The sequence below is a fragment of the Apteryx rowi genome, unplaced genomic scaffold (genome assembly GCF_003343035.1).
Source record: "Apteryx rowi isolate R43461 unplaced genomic scaffold, aptRow1 scaffold_361, whole genome shotgun sequence".
NCBI lineage: Eukaryota > Metazoa > Chordata > Aves > Apterygiformes > Apterygidae > Apteryx > Apteryx rowi.
In genome coordinates, this window is record NW_020450097.1 from 303,076 (window position 1) to 322,488 (window position 19,413).

Here is a 19,413-nt window from a genome sequence, read left to right on the forward strand (position 1 = left end):
GGTCAAAAACCCACAGATGGCAATGGAGTGCCGTACGATGAGTCCTGCCGTTCCCGCTGACCCGTGCACGTTCACAAACGTGGCGATGACCTGATTCTACATGTCCTGTGGTTTAAGAAGCAAGGGCTGTCACGCAGAAGTAAGGCACGGCGCAGGGAAATTCCCGGGACCCCCCTGCACGCAAACACCAGGACAACTGTCAGCTTAAGGAGCCATTCGTTCACTTGGTAGCATGGTTGTTCAATGGCTCGCTTTAAGTTAACAGGAAAAATTTCCTCTGAACTCAGGGAAGCAACTCAAGTTCTCAGTGCACAGACATCATTCAGTGACCCAAAATATATTCTGTAATCCGCTCACAATAAGAAAAGATGTTTGTTTTCAAAACCAAACCAAACATCTGCGTGTTTTGCTACCTTATCTGTTTTTAATCCTTCCAGGCAGCAAACAAACAAAAAAATCAACCAACCAGGAAGCAGATTTCCAGGGCCATTTCAAATGGATGGCATGGATAGGGAAGCAGTTTCTCCTGCCATCTTTTTTTTTTTTTTGACATTTTTAAATATTGCCGTTTTGCAAAGGGAGAAAACAAAAATCCAATAAGCTTAAAAAAAAAAAAAAAAAAAAGAAAAAAGAAAAAAAAAAGGGCAGAAAAGAATTCACTCCACAGCAGTGGAAAACCACCCAGCAGTGTGGTTTTTCAAATGCTTGATTTAAAGTTGACTCAGGTGAAATTAAATCTGGATCTTCCACAGCCCAGGTAACTGTGCTGCCTTTCTGGGGCACCAGCTTTGGTTTCATCAGAAAGGATCGAGGCTTGAGAAAGCTTCCCCCCAACCTCCCCAAAAAAATCATCAGAACAAGCAACTTCCACATGAAGTTCTCATTTCTTTGAATCTGCATTTCCACTAAAAATTATTTTTTGTCAAAAAAGTATATACTAGCTCTGAAGTTAGTGTTTGGCCAGTATTAAAAAACCTTAATCTACTTTAAATGATTCATGAGGGTCTCCCCCACAACTTTCTGCTCTTCAATGTCTTATACTACATGGAGTGTGTTTACGTTACTGCTCAGAAAAGATATCAAAGGTAGACACGACTATTCTTGGCTGTCAGCATGGTCATTTGGGACTCAAAACACCTGGACGCAAGAGCACCAAGAGAGGTTGATGCAACTGCATTGACCATCTTCCAGAGGCAGAAGCCAGACCGAGTTCTCTTATATCCCACACTTCCCTTGTTGTCATCTCAAGCACCAGTTCAACCTGGGCTGGTATCAGCAGCTGATTTACAATGTGCATAATCGACCAAGCAGCACAGATTTTTATGTTTATTAGGTACTGGCAATGCAATTTTCACTAGCATTTTTTGTTAAAATTTTCACCATACATACCTGGCGTTTCTTCAAATAGTCAAGTGCAATTTGGACGTTCTGGAGTCTGTGAAAACGCATCCGACCTTTTTCTCGGGGCTAAAATTGGAAAACAGTAGTTGTAAGATCTTCCTGTCAGACAAACAGTCTGATCTAAAAGATACCACATAAATATTTAAAGCATTACCGTTTTAATGAAGCCAGTGCTTTGGCGAAAAAACCTGTGCTTTAGCATTTAGCCTTTTTTTTTTTTTTAAACTTTAGTTGGAATTTTTTAGCACAATGGAAGGAAAGAGAGCTCAATGGTCCCATACTGCAGCTTTGATCCACGCAGGCAGAGAGTTGTATCCCTGGAGGGAATTACTTCAGCCAAGAGGGCTAAAAGGGCCCCACAAGAATCTATCTACAGAAGGCAAATTGCAAAATCAAAGCCAGGGACCAATAATACAGTATTACAAGTTTTACAGTATATTAGGCAAAGCAAAATATAAATAATGACATGGACATTTATGTTGTTCTGGTAGGCTCTGTGATGGAAGAGCTTGCCTCTATATGCGAATACGTCTTTATGATTTACCATTGCTTATTTGTGATATGACTGCATTATCATTTTAATTTTAATATTTATTTAGAAGCATATTACAAAGATAACACCTTGCTCCAAACAGAAATAATGTAACATATACAGCCCTAGAGCATAAGCTTAAACTCTTGACTTGGGTAGAAGCATGAAAAAAAAACCTTTAAAATAAATAAATAAATAAATAAAAATCATTTTTCTCAAAGCAAAATCAAACTAGCAAGAAAAAATACAAAATGAGTGGTATGTTAATGGAAACATGGCAAAACTGCATGCAGTTAGTGTAGAATCACCAAGAAGAAGGACCACACAGRAGAGGAATATTTTACTTAGCTGTCATGCCTCAACAATGGGAAAGCAGTTAAATTAATGTCATCATAATAATATCCAAATCCTTATAGTCTTCTTCCTTATTTCAGATTTTTCACAAACTTTCACAGCAATAAACAGAAGCATACTAGAATTGCTAGGGATCAGCCACGAATATGAGTATTTCCTCAATCGCTGTGAAACACACAGATAAGCCAAAGTCTTCCTCAACTGACTTTTTTTTCCCCTGTGAAATATCATGTGTTTGACAAAAGGAAACATGGGAAAATGTAGTTGAATAAGAAGCATAAATTAAAATACAAAGATGGAACTTTAATTTCCAATATAGAACCTTGGGTTTAGTTCTCTCTCTCTCTCACGCGCGCGCTTTTTTTTTTTTTTTTTTTTTTTAAACACTGATAGTTCAGAACCAATCTCTGCAGCCCTTGCTATAGAATAACTTGCATGGATTGAGGGAAGGACTGCAGACCCGGAACTTTTATTTTCCAAAACAAAGAGAGTATAATACACCCCAAATCGTCACAAAGTAGAGGTATACAATCTCAGAGGGGAAATATTTTTTCCAGTGTACAACTAATATGCAGCGTTTTGAGGTATGCCATGCCTCAGAAAAAAGCACACAGTCCACTGAAATCACAACTGCAGCCCAACACAGGTGGAGCCAAGAACATAATTGGGCCCTGTAATACCAAGTTGCTTTAGCAAACACCAGTAATGCAAGTTCTACAAAGGCATGAAACAACTTACTTGGACTAACGAGCACTTAGCATTTCAGACTTTATAAGTAGATATTTCCCTTCTGGATGGTAAAAATACAGTGAAATATAATGATAATTCAGCATTTGCTGCCAGAAAGATAAACCCTGCAAACAATCCGTATGCTTACTAGCCAAAGCACTACACATAGCTGTCGCACACTTTCTACTTTGACTATCTGCTTTGAAAAAGTAACTATTACATTTGATAAAGTCTAAGAAATAGATCTGCACATCTAAATTACCTCATTCCAAAATATTTTCAAATATTATCTCAAATACACTATGGATAGGGTAGACTGGTGTTTCTAATTAAGACAAATCAATTTTTTACCATTGACTTCAGTAAGGAGTCCAGCTTCTGTTTATATTACCTGTATATGTGCAATATAGATTGCAAGTAAAAAATGTTGGCTTAATGGAATTATTTTATTTTCATWTTTATTATAAAAACAGACTGTTCTACAATATTTTGATAATATTGCCCAGTACACATTTGTGCCACAGTTTTGCACAGTATAAAGTAAACAAATAGAAATCTTAAACTTTTGCATTTTAGGTATTTGCAAACAAGCTGAATAAAAATTTTTCTTTTCATACCTTCATTATAAACACATATTCTGGTTTATCAACATGAGTTCTTTTGACCTTTCTACTGAACTACCGCAGAACACCAAGCTAAGAATTTGCTTTTACATTAGCAGCCACCACACTTCAAACACTACATTAGTACAGTTATGGGGGTCGGCACCTACCCCCTTATCCTCATCCTCCACATCCTCATGCTGTTCATATGCGCATGCTTCTGTTGAACTCACCAACCGTAAGGTCTTCAAAAAATCTCGCTCTCTTGGCTAATGAATATAACAAACAAGAGACAGGACAGCAAAGACACAAGACAGACCACAAATGAAAAGAAGAGCATGAAAAGAAGAACATAATGAAGAGAACAAATACCAAGCAAGGGAAGTAATGCTCACAAAGAAAGGAAATGACACCTGAGGAGCGTGTTAGACAGTTTCAGGGACATTTTACCCTTGCAGTTTGTAAGTTATTCCCTTTAATGTGAAGGAATATTAAGCATCTAATACTTGTTAAAAGAAAAACTGTAAAGAAAAGGGAAGAACAGAAAAAGCTTGTGCACTACCCTATTAAGACAGCAAGTCTCACTAACTACAAGAAAAGAAGAAAATACAACTGCATTCTCCCACAGAATTCATGGTGGAATATTTTACCAACAGAAATACCACTTGTGTTGTTGGTATCAAGTCACACATTGTGGGAAATATCAAAAAAATCCCCAGCAGTATTTTAACTCTAAAGAGTTAAAAAACAGAATAAATGTGTGTATAACAAATCGGATCACTGCATTCTGATTTGAAAGCTTACCAAGGTGTCTCCAGAAAGGACTTCTAAAAGGGAGATCAAGCTATGTCCATCCCTTAGGTCTTCATATAGGTCATTTACATGCTTTCGAACCTGCAAAGGTAAATGTGAAAATACAATTTAAGATCCTGATTTATACCAAGGCATTTACAGTCATATCAACGCAGTTATCTTTTGATACTCATCCTCAGATATACATCAATGCCACTTGAAATTTATCCACTTTCATAACAAATTAGCAAACCTAAATTAATCATAATCACAAGCAAAATTCACAACCTTGTCTGCACTCTCACAGTTCCATCACATTTTATTTTCTCTATTGAAAAGGAAAAGAAAAATAGTATAAAGTTAGAGGCAACAAATGGATACAGCAACCAAAAAATCAGTTCCTGACTATTTAAACAACCCTATCTATTTCAACCTAAATAATGGTCACTTACAGATGATGCTAGCTAGACCCACAGTAGCCAGCTAGACCCAATGAACTGGGAGAAAACATACAGAACAAAATCCTGTCTTGACACATATGTTATCCTCAGCATACAAGTTCACTGGATTCAGGCCAAAAGTTAACACGCTTTCTGGCCTTAAACACATTACTAACCAAAGCATGTCATCCACCAATTAACATCAGAACAGTTTGTCCTCTCAGATTTCCCTTTAAGTAGTAAGTTTTCCCAATGTTTCACATGYGGACATGTGGACCTTATATGTCGTTCCAAAGAACTGTCATGCCAGGTTGACAGCAGAAAGCCAAGGGGACACATCCTCCTTCCAGCTGTGCCAGCTGCAGATGTTAACACTCTCTACAGCTCAGCAACGCTCTCCAGCCAGGCAGATCTGCTCCTGCGGCTGCTCCCTGATGGACAGTGGGCCTTTGCTACCTGATCTCATTCAACTAAAATGGGCTCAGCAGGGCTGATAAACCGCTGATCCCAGGAGACTAACTTCAAGGGAGGGAACAGAGGCGATCAGCACAGAGGCAGCTGAACACTGGCACCCTTCTGATAGTCACAGCAAAGCTGGAAGATGTCTGTCCATAGACCAAGTTCTTGTTGCTTAGTGTTAGCTTTGCTAGCTAAGACATAACCTTCTCCGAAAAATTTTTTTAATTTTAATTTTTTTTAATTTTAATTTCCAACCTGCTATTGGTGATTAGCTTGATGTATGCTTCTTAGTTCAAATTTTCTTACTCCAACTTCTAAACTCTGTAAATTATTTTTACAAAGACCATCAGCTTAACTGGGAATAATATCAGAGCAGATTTGTGTCCATGCTGAAGACTAGTCAGAACCAGTCCTTTAGAAGACCATTCCATAAGGAGTTATTACTGATATTTTCCAAAACATGTGTACAGAGTCTGCACACACAGTAGTCATCACACACATACCTTCACTCCTTTACATATACATAGCTCTGCACACTCCTATACAAACAAAAAATAATTTAAATTCCAGATGTTATATAAAGTCCTGTGTGTAATTAATTTAAAAAATTCCAAAAGGAAAATACTCTAGTAATATCAAAGTATTGTTGAGCTAAACAAAGAAACAGAACAGATGTTCTCCTAGCATATCTGTGGTCAAAAAAAGAAAAGGGAAGCCTCAAAGATATCATGGAAAACTCTGATATCAGATCCGATTACACCAAATGCTTAAAAGACAAAAAGTGCAAAGTTCTTTTTTTTTTTTAATCCAAAATAATTGTGACTTTTTATTTTTCTATTCAAAGAACCATGCCAAAGTGAATCATGCCAACCGAGGACTGAGTTCTTTTTGACAGACGCAGGTAGGTTTCCTTCCAATGAAACGCGGTAGCAGCATTCCTCCTCCTCCTCCTCCGTGCCCCTCCAGGCCGGCCCTGCGACCCTTCAGCTTCAGTTAAGAAAGCAGGAGCCCAAGCCAGAACAGATCCATGGGTGAGCACGGCAGCCAGAGGGAAGGGAGGATGTCAGGTGAGAGCAGAGGAAAGGCTTGTACATCTAAAAGACATAGCGCTAGCACAGCTTAAAAACTACCTATGAAGCACACAAGGCAATACCGACACTCTTTTCAACATAAAACTCATGTGAATTGCCCAGCGTGCAGGTAGTTGAATTGCGGAATGAGAAAATACTACAATTTCCAATCTGTCCATCTTTATTTTCTCATTGGATGCAGGACATTTTTGCGGCTTGAAGATGATTTACTCTTCCAGTCTGTCTCTCACAACATCGGTTTGTTTACCTTGTTTGTTTCTTACACTTGGAGGTTTCCAAAGTGTTACAAAGAAAAACACTGTCCCTAACTTATCTTTCTAGGTGTCACAGATGTTTCAGAGATGAATTCAGACTGTTTACGGAGAAAGTTGTTTAGAGCTGTCAAACCACCAGCTGGGAAACCACCAATAAGTCTTAGATTTCTTTCTTAGCTCTGCCATTGACTGACACTTACTGGGAGGGTAAGTTATTTAGGACGTACTGCTCCAGCATGCTAGTACAGGACAACGTACTAAGGTATTTCTTCCACTGTCCCATAGTAGCAAGTGCGCACCTAAAAAGATGTAGCTGGGCAACTGATATGCAGCAAGCAGGTTCTCTCAAAGCAGCAAATCACTTCTTTTTAAACAGAGCACCTTGTGCTTCCCAAGAAATCCTGCACTGCCATTTCAAGAAAAACTTGCAAAACCATCTCCCTCTGCTATTACTAGGGCAGGTTTTGTCTCTCAACATATACAATGAATTCTTAGATCTTTAAATGCACAAGAAATAAATATTACTATTTTCTTGCCATTTTGCTGCCACATGCAGATTCCATCACAACCTGTGGATCTGCCGGATCTGCTGGGCCCCRTGGAATTTTGTTATGAGTTTTAGTGGTTTTTCTATAAAATAGCAGAATTGTCAGCCCTACGTTTTGCAAGGTCCACATGCAAAGTAGGTTATGTGCTACCTTAGGCAACTTTGTGCAACATACTCATGTGAGCGCGGGAGATTTGATAATTTGGGCATGACAAAAGATTCTCTAAGGAAGATGTGGGAGGCACTTAATGGCTGAGAGGGGCATCTGACAAGACACAAAATGGTTTCATCAGCCAAAAGGAGACTGGGAAGATTTAAGGCACTATTTCAGAGGTGATTCATCTTTTTATCTTCATGTTCTGGCATATATGCTATGACAGCTGTGGCAAGCCAAGCTCCATCCCCCTTGATATGAGCATCAGATATTTTCATATCATACATTCCCAGTAAGCTTTGCACTCTGGTGCCTTGCAGAACCTGCACTGCTACTAGTAAAAGCAGCTTTTAAAGCTGTAGTAGTCACAGAGTTGCAATCTTGACCAAGGATCCCAGCATGTTAGGCATTGTACAAATGAAGAACATAACGATGGCTGCCACCTCCCAAAGCTAGCAATCTAAATAGTCCATGTAGCTTGCACAGCTTTATCATGCTGTTCAGCTGACACTGGTTGTCGTTACAATAAAATTGCAACCTAGTGTACTATTCTGCTTCTACAGTTAAAGACCCTAGTCCACTAGGCTTGATTTGCTTTTCTGTAGGCTAGCATCAAGGCAAGGCTAACACCACTGCCTCCAGTCTCCTTGCTTCTGATGTCCATTGACAGAAGGTGAAGATGYGATTCAGCTGCCTAGACACAGATCTAGAGGACCATAGTAGGTGCTGAGGACATGCCTCCCATACTGCAGCTGCTTCTCCAGAAGGACAAAGGTTTGCCAAAGTTCTGCCTGCCAGTCCCATGCAGACCCCTGAATACCCTAAGACATGTCAAGTAGCACTAGATATCTGCATGTAGGGAACTAACTCTGCACATAGTGATGCCTGGTTTTGCCATGGGTCAGAGCAAGCACAAGCCATCTTCCACATGAAGCAGCTGAACCACACCAAGCATAGTGACAGAACCTGCCTGGGTTACTCCAGGGTATCAGCAGTGAAGTTGCTTAAAACCTCTTTCACTGAAGTACTTCCCAAAGCCACATCCAGGTAGGGGACCTGACCGCAGCACTACGGTGGAGAAAAGTTGAATGAAACATACCCACATCTTACATTTTTTGTGATATTTTTAGTTGTGTCAGGCTGATATTGGAACCAAATCTGTAGTTTTATAAAATAAAACCACAGCCTGCTTACGCTTGTATGGGTAATATGGGAAAAAACTGTCCCTTCTGCAAGCAAAAAAAGACTTAATCTTGAAAATGGAGAATATAAAATGCACAGGCTGAAGTACAGCGGGAAGGTCGCTATCTCTAACATTGCTGMCCCTCTATCAGAATAGCAAAGGAGCTCCCATACTGGCTTGTTCAGAAGTGAATCTGGCAGGAAAACAGTGTTGTGGCCCTTTCTGTGTATACAGCATGTGCACCTCACACCACACATGGAGGAACTGCACAGACATTAATGTTATGGTACAGTGAGTTAAAGCTTAGTACCTAAAATGCAAAGTTTCAAGAAAGTTTTGGAATTAAATTCTGGATTGAAATCATGTATGAAGGATAGGAAATAAAAATTAATGTGCAGCAGAATCTTGCAYCAAGGCATTAAGAAGCATGAGAAAGTACGTAATCAGATAAGGCAGGAATAACTAAACGCGACTCCCATGTACCAATTTTTATAGAGTAAGAGAAGGCAGACTATTGTAATCATGTATTTTTCTTAAAATATCAGGACTTCCCCTACCCATGTTATAATTAAAGAGAACTGACCGTTAGCAGAACTGACCAAACCAGACCTCTCCTTACAGTTTCCAGAACAGGGGTTCTGCAGAATGACAGCATTAGAATCAAACCTGATTCACGTTTATTTTGAAAAACTGAAGTTCAGCTGACAAGCCTTTATAAAATTAGTGTCATCCCCAGCCATTATCAAGATCTATAACACTAAGTGTCCACTAGAGGCTTTTTAAGACCATATAGCCTGGAAAAGTCTTTTCAAATACTGTTCTCCTCTCTTCCAGGCTTAAAGTTAACTAAATGCACAATATAGATATAAAGTATTATCACTACTCCAAAGGAAAATGGGATAGTTTCCTTAATTTTTCAGCTTCTTAAGAAGGCATTTAAACTTGTTTCTAAAAGACAGGTTATATTGCAAGCACAAGTAATATGAAATGAGGAAACGGTTTTATGTAACCTTTGAAAATTCCTATCTGTTCGTTCACCTTTGAAAATTAAGGAATCATATTGCAAAGCCTAAATAAACAAATAAACCTATACCATAAAGAAAAAAAATGGAAAACCTCACATACAAAGAGTTTTCTTTTACTTTTATACAAAAACAAACGTTTACTATGCCAAGACACAGACCGTGATTTATGTGAATATTTTCAAAAGTGCTCAGCAGGTTACAACAAGATCCCTGCCTTAAACACAGCCTGTAACTGACAGAGTATCAGATTTGCCAAAACTTTCCCACGTGACTGATTTGCCAAACAAGGCTGCTCCCTCAAATGTCTTTGCTACTACTTATTTTGCTCTCCAGACCCCCGGGGCTCCCCGGGCAAGGTAGGCAGCTGTGGCTCAGTGCGCCGCAGCGCCATCCCGCCCGGGTGACTCCCACCCCGCTCGCCTGCTCGGCACAGCGCGGACCCTTGCTGCGTGCCGCAGCCGCGCTGACGGCACGCCAAACAGGGCAAAAGGGGAGCAGAAGCTCTTACGCACGTATATCCTCTCCCTGTCCTACGCTCCTTAATCTCCTCATTTTAATGCCAAAATTTACTTTACAGAAATTCTTGGGAGGAAAACCAAACTCCAAATATGTATCCTCTCTGTTATCTTTGCTTTGCACTGAATCCTACAAGCAAGCAGTCCTACTCTTTTAAAAACAAAGAAAAGCTTCAGGGCAGCACACCCACTGCTAGGGCTGTAAGAGCAGAGGCCGGGCGCAGCGGCCCCGGCGGGGGCTGCAGATGGTGCTGTCGCCCCAGGCTCCGTGTGCACGCCGCGTGTGGGACGGGAGCCGGCACCCAGCACCCTGCTCCCCAGCCCCGCGAGGCGGCGCCAAGAGCAAACCTTGCTCCAGCTCTTCCCTGGGCTGAGATGCTTGCAAGCAAAGTATGGCGAATCCACTTTTAGTCCAGTGGTCTCAAACTCGCTTGCACCGTTTTACTTCGCCCGCCAGTCTGCTAATCTGTTCCACAGTGAGCATTTATTGTGGTTACAGTGAAAATAAATTGTTCTTTATTTCATACTCAGGAGTAATCTTCTAGCTATTTGACTTGGTTCAACGTTGTTAACTTTCCCAAACAGCAAATGCTATTCCATTTTATAAAATCCATTTATGATTTCAAATACTTTCAGAAGTCACCTTTAAACTAGTCTCCCATACTGAGTTCAACACTCCTGACCTTTCTTTATGTCAAATGTTTTCTAACTTAAAATTCATCCTTGGTTGCTCTTCACTGTATTCATCTGGCCAGTGCTCTCTACATTAGCAGAACTGTGATTTACTCTAAAATTTTGCCTTTGTAGCTCAGCTTGGATCAGTCACCTTTTTTTTTTTTACATTAATCTTCACATATCTTCCAGACAACTATATCATCTGATCAACTGTTGTTTTTGCATACCCTATTTTGCATTTTGCCCCCCAGCCTTTCATTGTTTTGCATGTCTGAAAAACTCTTAACAAAGTAACATCATAAGGAAGACACACATATTGCTTTCAGGTAAACATACTGTTGCTCAATTTAAAAAAAAATTCAGGCCACTGCTAAATCTTGTCCTTCCATTTCTGTTCTTACATTCCTATATTTAGTTTCATGAAATGCACTCCAACATTCTCCTAAACCACAAATCAGCACACACGCAAGCAAGTGCATAATCTCATGTATATATCAAATAGTAGGACATACACATATATAAGTCCTTTTCTGAACTTCAGTAGTTGTGCAATATCTGAAACATAATTATTACACAGAACACAAGCTTTACCAAACGGTTCAAATCCTTCTTTCTGTCTCCAACAGAAAAACAAACCTTGTCTCCATTCCAGCTTGGCTATTCAAAGGTTTTCAAAATAAGGGGTTGAATGAGGTTCTCTTCAACCAGTAGAGGCAGCTAATACTAGAATCAAGATCCAGCCACTAAGAATGCCGCCACAAATCCCACTGCACTTATTCATCATCATTATCACTTCTTTATGACTATAACATGACAGTTTCAGCCAGAGCCCTGCTTCTCCTTCAGAAGGTGTGCAAGCCGTTACACAAGGCACACAGATGAACTCAGATGCCTCATACCAAGGAAGCAGATGTCTCTAAAGTCACCAGAATTCAAACTAAGGGCTGGCTTATAAGTCAAAATAAGCACCTTTAGACCACAGGGAACCCTGAAGGCCACACTAGAAGGAGTCAGCATGCTTTGTGCTTACTAGGATTCTCAGACAGAGGAGTTAAAAGAATTGTAACGAAGTTACTAAAATTAACCAAAGATACTGGTTTAATGTTTACATTGAAAGAGTTCCTTTAATTAAATGAACCAAGAACTGTTTCCCGAATCTCAGAACCAGGTTTTGTGTTTATTTAAAAAAGTGTTTCACATCTGAAGGTGAAGGAAGAAAAAGATTACCTGAGCCAAGTTCAGCTCTGGCAAGGCTCCTCCTTCACTGTTTTTAACACTTTCACAGCATAGACTTTGTGGACTGCTAGTAACTTTGCATCACTGGGATCAGCAAATCCATCTGCGTAGAGCCCATGCTGTATAGATTCACAGGCTCAACATATATGGAGATCTACAACATGAAATGGAGCTCTACTTCCCTAATTGCTACAATTTAGAGTCCTAAAATATCCATTTATGTTCCAGAGATATGCAGTCAGCGCTAGTATCTGTTCCACCACAGCACACTTCATTGTACAAACAGTGCTCAGGGAACACCAGGAAGAGCTGAAGCATGTTGACATATGTTACGGGAGGTCCCCGTGCAACTCTCCAAAACTGCCAGCTCATTAACAGCTCCTGGGCTAGCTGCGATCAGCATGTCCACCCCTCTCCCGTTCTGCACCTCAATAACCCTTTATGAGTTTTCCTCAATACAATACTCTTTAGTCTTATACAAGAAGGCAACTGAACAGTTATTTAAAGATATTTATAAATCACAAAGACTCAAAAAAATGCATTATAAAACCCTCTCTACAACTCCATCACATTTCTAGCTGTTATGAGATGCATCCTCCACACATATTAACGATGATAATTAAGTGTGACTCAAAATCTGTTTAAAGACCAACTTGTGGCATTTATTGTTTCTTTTTTAAAATGTTTTGCTTATAAAGGCATAAATGAATATAAGTATAGATTAACGAAGAATGTAAAGCAAACATTACCCATTTTCACTTTACACAGTAGCCCACTGCAAAAGGGCATTCTCACTGCAGCTGTAGGATTGATGCAGAACGAAATTTAATGTGATGAAAATACAAGCTTTGGTAAAGAACTTGGCACTGATCAGCTCTAAGAATTTGAAGTTAAAAAAATATTTTGCCAGAGAAGAATTGGGCTATATTAGGCCTGTCACTGTCACAGAAAAACAGAAACGTAAGGCTAAAAAGGACTAAACAGATCATCTCATCCAACCCAATGCACTGCAGCAGGACTGAGCTTGGCTAGAGTACTCCAGAGATGCTTCTCTAATTTACTCTTGAAAATTCAAATGAAGGAAAATCTACAATGTAATACGTAGACTTTAGTGCTTTGCTATGTTTACTGGCTTTGGGGATCTTTTTCTGCCTTGTTAATCTTCAAACTAAATCTTCTGTAAATTAAGCTGAATTTTTTGCCGTCCCCTCTGTAGGGCCCAGCCTTGGAAAACTCTTGTTCCCTGGCTTCTGCATAACCACCTTTTACACAGTGGGGACATATTATCATGTCTCTTTTCAGTCCTCTCTATTTTAGACTAAACAAACTCAATTATCACAACCTGTCCTTGATTTTCAAAGAAAACTTATCTTCTTACTGCTTTATCACAGACAAGTGCAAACTCTTTGTCACGGTTAAGAGCAGGAGGAGCGCAGCTGGGCAGAGGGGCCCACTGGAGTTTTACAACCGCGTGCCCACCAGCACAACCATGAGCCACCTCTCAGTTTCTGTTGCCCACACACCCATGAAAAGGCAGAATTAAGGGTTGTCCCCTCACATCCTCAGCACTGTGCTGGCCCATAGGCAGGGTGTGGAGCTACTCCACAGCTCCTGGAGCTACCTGGGCACAAGCAGAGGCGGACAGCTCGGGCCATGGGCTGCACCGCTGACAGCAGTAACCACGACAGCCACCAGCCCTGGACCTGCCTCCCATGGCTGCCTCCTTGCAGCTGTTGCTGGTGATGGCATCCTAGCAAACTAAATGACTTTTTATTAATTTCTTCCACTGTCTTCCCAGGGAGAAAAATTCATTTGCGAAGTTCGTAATTCGCCGGCCTTTTCTTCTGTTTCGGAGGGAGGTCTGATGCCTACCACACTGCAGACTCCTAGGAGTCCCTTGTCCTTTGTGAACTTGTAAATATAATGATAAATGACTTTGGTTGCTAACTCTTGAGTGAATAAAGCTGTGCAACTAGAAAGCAGGTAACTTATCTAAATACTCTTCAATCTCCTCCTTCCTTATCTGATTTCTACTCTCATCTTCTTGTTAAGATGTGTTTCATCAAGGCAGCATTTCTGTAGTCTGAAGAGGGCTGAGTACTTCAGCCTTCTCTATACCTTTTAATATTATCTCTTCCTCCCCCCCCTCAGTAATGCATCTATATTCTCCTTTCTTCTTCATATTCTGACTTATAGAATCATTCACATGTTGACTTTTACGTCGCGCTCTTATTATAACTCATTTTGGACCTTTGTTTGTCTGATTTTATCCCATCATGCTTTGCTTTACTACTCCTTAGTCATGTTGCCCTTATTTCCACTTTCTGCATGGCTCCTTTTGATTTGTCACAGCTCTTAAAAGCAGCAACACATCCTATACTGTGCCTGCTATCTGCCCTCCCCATCTGCAGCCTGCCGTTGTGCCTTCAACACAGGCGCTTTCAGGGACTGCCAGGTCTCCGGCGTCCCCTTCGCTTCTGGATTACTTCCCCACGAGACCCTGCCTACTGGTTTCCTGAGTCTGCCGAATTTTGCTGCTTCAGCAAGCAATTCAGCAGACTGCTGCTGCTCATGTTTGCTGTCCTTTCTTTCTGCGCTAACTTCTCTTTGCTTTGAAAGGCTGGTCTGTGATTTTGTGATTGAGGTACCTCCCCCTTTTAGATTTTGAGGCCTTTCCTCCCGATTAGTCAAGACCAAAACTAGCAGTTTTGCCAGCACTTCTCTTAACCTGATAAAACACGTTATTTCCAGCACGTCCCAAAAGCTTGAAGGTCTCTCTGGAGGGGACTCACCTCACAGGACAAACGTTGGCACCTCAGCTAGCCACACTTACCCCTTCAACAGCCAGGGAAAAGGACGTCAAGGTGCCCGGACCTATTTTGCACACCTATTTTAAGATGAGCTTTTTTTCATGGACTATAAAGGGCATCTAGATGACCAGTTTAAATGTTGACTCTGACATCTACTTCTCCTGTCAGTTATGAGGATAAAGGATCTCCCCCCCGCCAGAGCCTTGTCCTTTGAATGCCAGCTAGTGACAACAGATGTGTCGTCAACCGCCTTGTTCCACTTCAGTGGTCTACAGCAGAAATCGCACAACCGGGACCACCTTCTCTCCTGTTTCGTCTTTAGTCTGAGACACTCCCCAATGTTTCTGTTATACACTGCAACCAATTTTCTTCACCTTTCCCTGCTGCTTTCAAACGATTTGGCCTTTCCTTCCCAGCCCTGGACTGTGTGGCATCAAATCTACCTGATCAGAAATGAGTTGTTTAAAATATTAAAAYGTAAATAACATCGTATCAAACCCAGCCAATAAGCCTGGCTTATGCAGCGTAAAGCTACCTGGATACTCTAACTCAGGCCAACGTAGTACAGTGCAGAGTGACCACCCATGTGGTTACTCTGCACCTGCCTAAAGCAGTCATAAACAACTGGTTTATTTGAATAAGCCCAAAGCAGGTAAAAATCTAAGGTTGGCAGACGGAACTGTTGTGATTGAAGTCAAGATGCTTTATTTCACTAGATAGTTGAGAGTTTCAAATAATATGTTACTATTTTTAAATGAACCTGTTCAAAGCACCATAAACACCTTTAACAGACAACGCACACTTCTTTGCAGGAAAACCATGTTTCCTTTGACCTTCCGTCCCCACACAGTCACACACCTGCATACTCTACCTCAGGGAAAGACTGGGTCTCCAAAGTATAGGAAATACTGCTGTAGAATGAAGTATTTTTGTAAGGCTTATGACTGAATGTTTGAGGTTGCTTTACTATTTGGGTTCACGTACTGGGACAAATACWACTTCTGCTGGAGTCAATGGCACAGCTCATACTGGCCTCACCGGAAGCAGGATCAAGCCAGAGTATTTCTAACCTGACATATAAATGACTACTAAATGTGGACACATCAAAAGGATACAGATAAAATATAACTTCATGAATAATTTAACAATCAATTAAAAAAAMCCACATAATTGCAAATGATACAATTTTCTCTCTTACAATCTCTAAGGATTAAATAATGAAATATTAAATAAAATCTATGCTGAGAGCTAACTGCAAACAATAAACCTGCAAAAAGACAATGAATTAATAAATTAATATATTAGGCGGCTATAGGAAGGCTATTAGTGCTAATAGTTCTATTTCATCTTACAATAATCTCATGGTAGACTTCTACTTCTTATTCTTTCATGTGTGCACACCTGCATAAAACAATTAAAGAAAATGACAGTAAAAGGGATCATAAAACCATACACTCAACTGGTTCAAAAGTGTTGCATGCCATATAAATATCAATGCACTTAAGCTATCGCATATTTTATGTATATTTAATTTACTGTTTTCAATTATTCTCTTTTCTGCTCCCAATTAGTCATGAAGTCTGCATGCATTAAAACGGATCAAATAAACTTGAAATCTGTGGCACAGTTTTTATCGACTTGGATTTATTTATTTATTTACTTGCAGAGAGATTTCGTGATGTGGGTTATCATTAGCCTCTTTAACTTTGTATAATTTCCTCCTCTTCTATCAGCTTTTACTTCTGGCATCCTGCTAGCACTTTCTGTCGCAGTCTCCTGGATTCCAGCCTCCCCACTTCTAAACTTCTATTAAACACCAGTAAGATCCTGAGTTTGCTTGCTGTTCTTCTTTGCAAGCAGACAGAGATTATACTAAGCCGACTGGAGATGGTAGATTTTTTGAAAAATTTGTATACACAATGTGGGATGAATAAACTATAATCATGCATATTTCCAGGGATAATACCAAAACCAAATACTCCTTTACACCTTTAACAGCAGGTTCTTTCTCCATGAGTTAATTTTTTATGTTTTGCTGAAGGAAGATGGCTCAAAGCAAAAACATTTCTGCTTAGTCAATATCTTTAAAAATAGTCCTAAGCACACAACAGAAAAAATTTCAGAAAAGCTGAAACTTTCTTCTGTCTACCAAGAAGCCAATAGGTCCTGCTGATAAACTAAAAAAAAAAATAGGTGGAGGAAATATTGATACCTTGGCTACACCCAGTGACTAAAGCGGCAAGCGCAGCAAGCTACTTGCCACATTTCAGGTATTATTTTACAGGAGTTGTTCCCAGCACAGTTTACAGCAGCTGTCAGAATTAACTACAAGGAATTCATTTAGATGTACTTGCATAGCAAATGTTCTTCTTAGTATTCTCCTTAAACACAAAAGAAGTCAAAACATGCTCTGTCAAAGTATGTTGCAAAAATGAAGGGTTTAAGTTGAGACTTTTTTTAAAAAAAGTCACCATAGTTCAACTAATACCAAGTGCTTTACCCCTTAGAACATATTAAAATGTAGAGCTAAAAAGCATTCATTTCTAAAAGAAGAGATGGGGAATTTTAAACAACAGGTCAACTGCATAGCTAAAAAGAAGATAGTGGGGAGTGGTGCTGTTATAATGATAACCACGGGCATCAATAAAGTGCAAACTTTCAACAAGGGAATGACTGCAGTGCATCAGAATGGTTCCTCTGCCATTAAATGCATACCTGAACATTTCACAAAGCCATTGATCCAAGCAGCCATTTGCAAGTTGTGTCCTGTCTGAAGGATTCACAGGAATCAATAACTTCAGGTTTCTATTCTGAATTATTCATTTGATCTTTGCAGGGCAAAAAGCAGTTTTGTCTAACACACTAGCACTATATCCCTACAGTACAGTACACAATTTTGAACACAGAGTTTTTACAGAAAACAACGACAGAGTAGTTTTAAAAGCATTTTGTCCAGCTGCTTATAAAGCCTTCTTTCCCCAAAGACCTTTACTAGGGACTTTTGGAGCCGCTCTTCACCACGCAGGGATGCTGCTGCCCCTTGCTCCCAAGCCAAGCATGGTCCTCCCGAGACCCCGGCGGTCCAGGCGAACGGCGGCAAGCGTTACTGCCTGAAGGTCTGTTAGCAGACACACAACCTTTCCTTTCACGAAATGCRAAAAAAAGGCTTTCCTCTGGAGGCAAACTATTTGGGTGTTCAGGCATTATGTATTTCTATTTGCTATTAGACCACTGATCTAGCCAGTCTCTTGTTACCTTGCCTTCAGCCCCATTTTATATACACCGTAATTTCTAATAAAGAAACCTTAAGTACTTCAAAACACCCCCTTTAATCTGTCAAGACTAAGCTTTGGTGCTACAAAATATTTTTAAACTGGTTTGAGAAAGGAAGTGAAGAAGAAAGAAGAATTTGTCTGCTTTTACTCTTTTTCCATCATCACCTTCTCTGTTTTTTCCTCTTCCCACCCTTATTCCACACTTCTCATTCTGTCTGTAGATATCGGGGTCTGCGTTTCAAATGAATTTAAAGAACTTCCGGGCGATCGTGCAAGAAGGATTTCACTTCTTTAAGACCACGTGAACGGTACATCAGAATGAAAAACTCTACTTTCACAAATTTACCTGCTTTTTTTGGGTCAGGTGTTACCTCCTGCTGTAAAAGTACTAGTATTTAACATTCCATTTTGACAGCAGCAAAGTTGAGTACCTGCTACAAGCAGACACGTGTTTTGAGAAGCTGCGAGAGGAGCGCCTCATGCAGCGCGCCGCCACGCCAGGAATGCGACCGTCACCCTGGGAGCACATACCACAGCACCCGCCAAGGCTGTGGCCAGTATCTTGCCTCTCCCGGCCATACGTCAACATCCAGCAAAAGATAACGTTTGAACTAGAGCTCCACCACCAGAYATTAAACACTAGCCTTAGCAAGCGCAATACGGTCATCAGCCCTGAGAACTATACATTCAAAATGAAGGAACTTCAGCATTTAAAAGATGTAGTGACAGTCCATTTAGCCTTGAACTGTGCAATATGAATGTGATTTGCACAACTGAATTTTGCAAGTAACATAATTATGGTATGTATCTCTATATAAAACTTCCTATCTCAAGATTGTTTACAGGAAATATTTTTGCAATGACTCTGCTTCTACTGCAGCAAAGCACACAAATACATGCTCAGCTAGTCAGCTGAACTAACAAGGGATTAACCTTAGACACTGAAGTTTAGCATACACTTGCATGCTTTGAACCCAACACAAAGAAAGACAGGCAACAGAGGGCAGAAGGGTAACTATTTCTCACCCACGTTGTAATTTGTGGTTACTCAGTGAATCCCATATATACAGAATTTAACTAAAAGAACGACAGCAGCTTTCACTGCCATCCCCCTACGAATGATGCTAGCCCGTAAAAGCAACATGCTGCTGACCTAGAAAAAACTCTTTTGACTACACTACTATAAAGGGATAAAAGTCTGGTACTTTCCTGAGGCCATTATGTTGTAAGAGAACAGGAGATTACAGAATCACAGAATCACAGAATGGTTGAGGTTGGAAGGGACCTCTGGAGATCATCTAGTCCAAGCCCCCTGCTCAAGCAGGGTCACCTAGAGCAC

At 40.3% G+C, this 19,413-nt stretch overlaps 1 protein-coding gene across 2 annotated transcripts in view; it reads right to left on the minus strand.

Moving 5' to 3' along the window:
- Nucleotides 1-19,413, minus strand: part of DST (dystonin) — a 314,470-nt gene that overhangs the window by 190,497 nt on the left and 104,560 nt on the right. For both annotated transcript variants that reach the window (XM_026073126.1, XM_026073127.1), the window contains 2 exons: nt 4,423-4,512; nt 1,390-1,467 (listed from right to left, as the gene is read on the minus strand). In XM_026073126.1, coding sequence (XP_025928911.1) covers nt 1,390-1,467; nt 4,423-4,512 — 168 coding nt within the window. The remainder of the gene's footprint in view (nt 1-1,389; nt 1,468-4,422; nt 4,513-19,413) is intronic.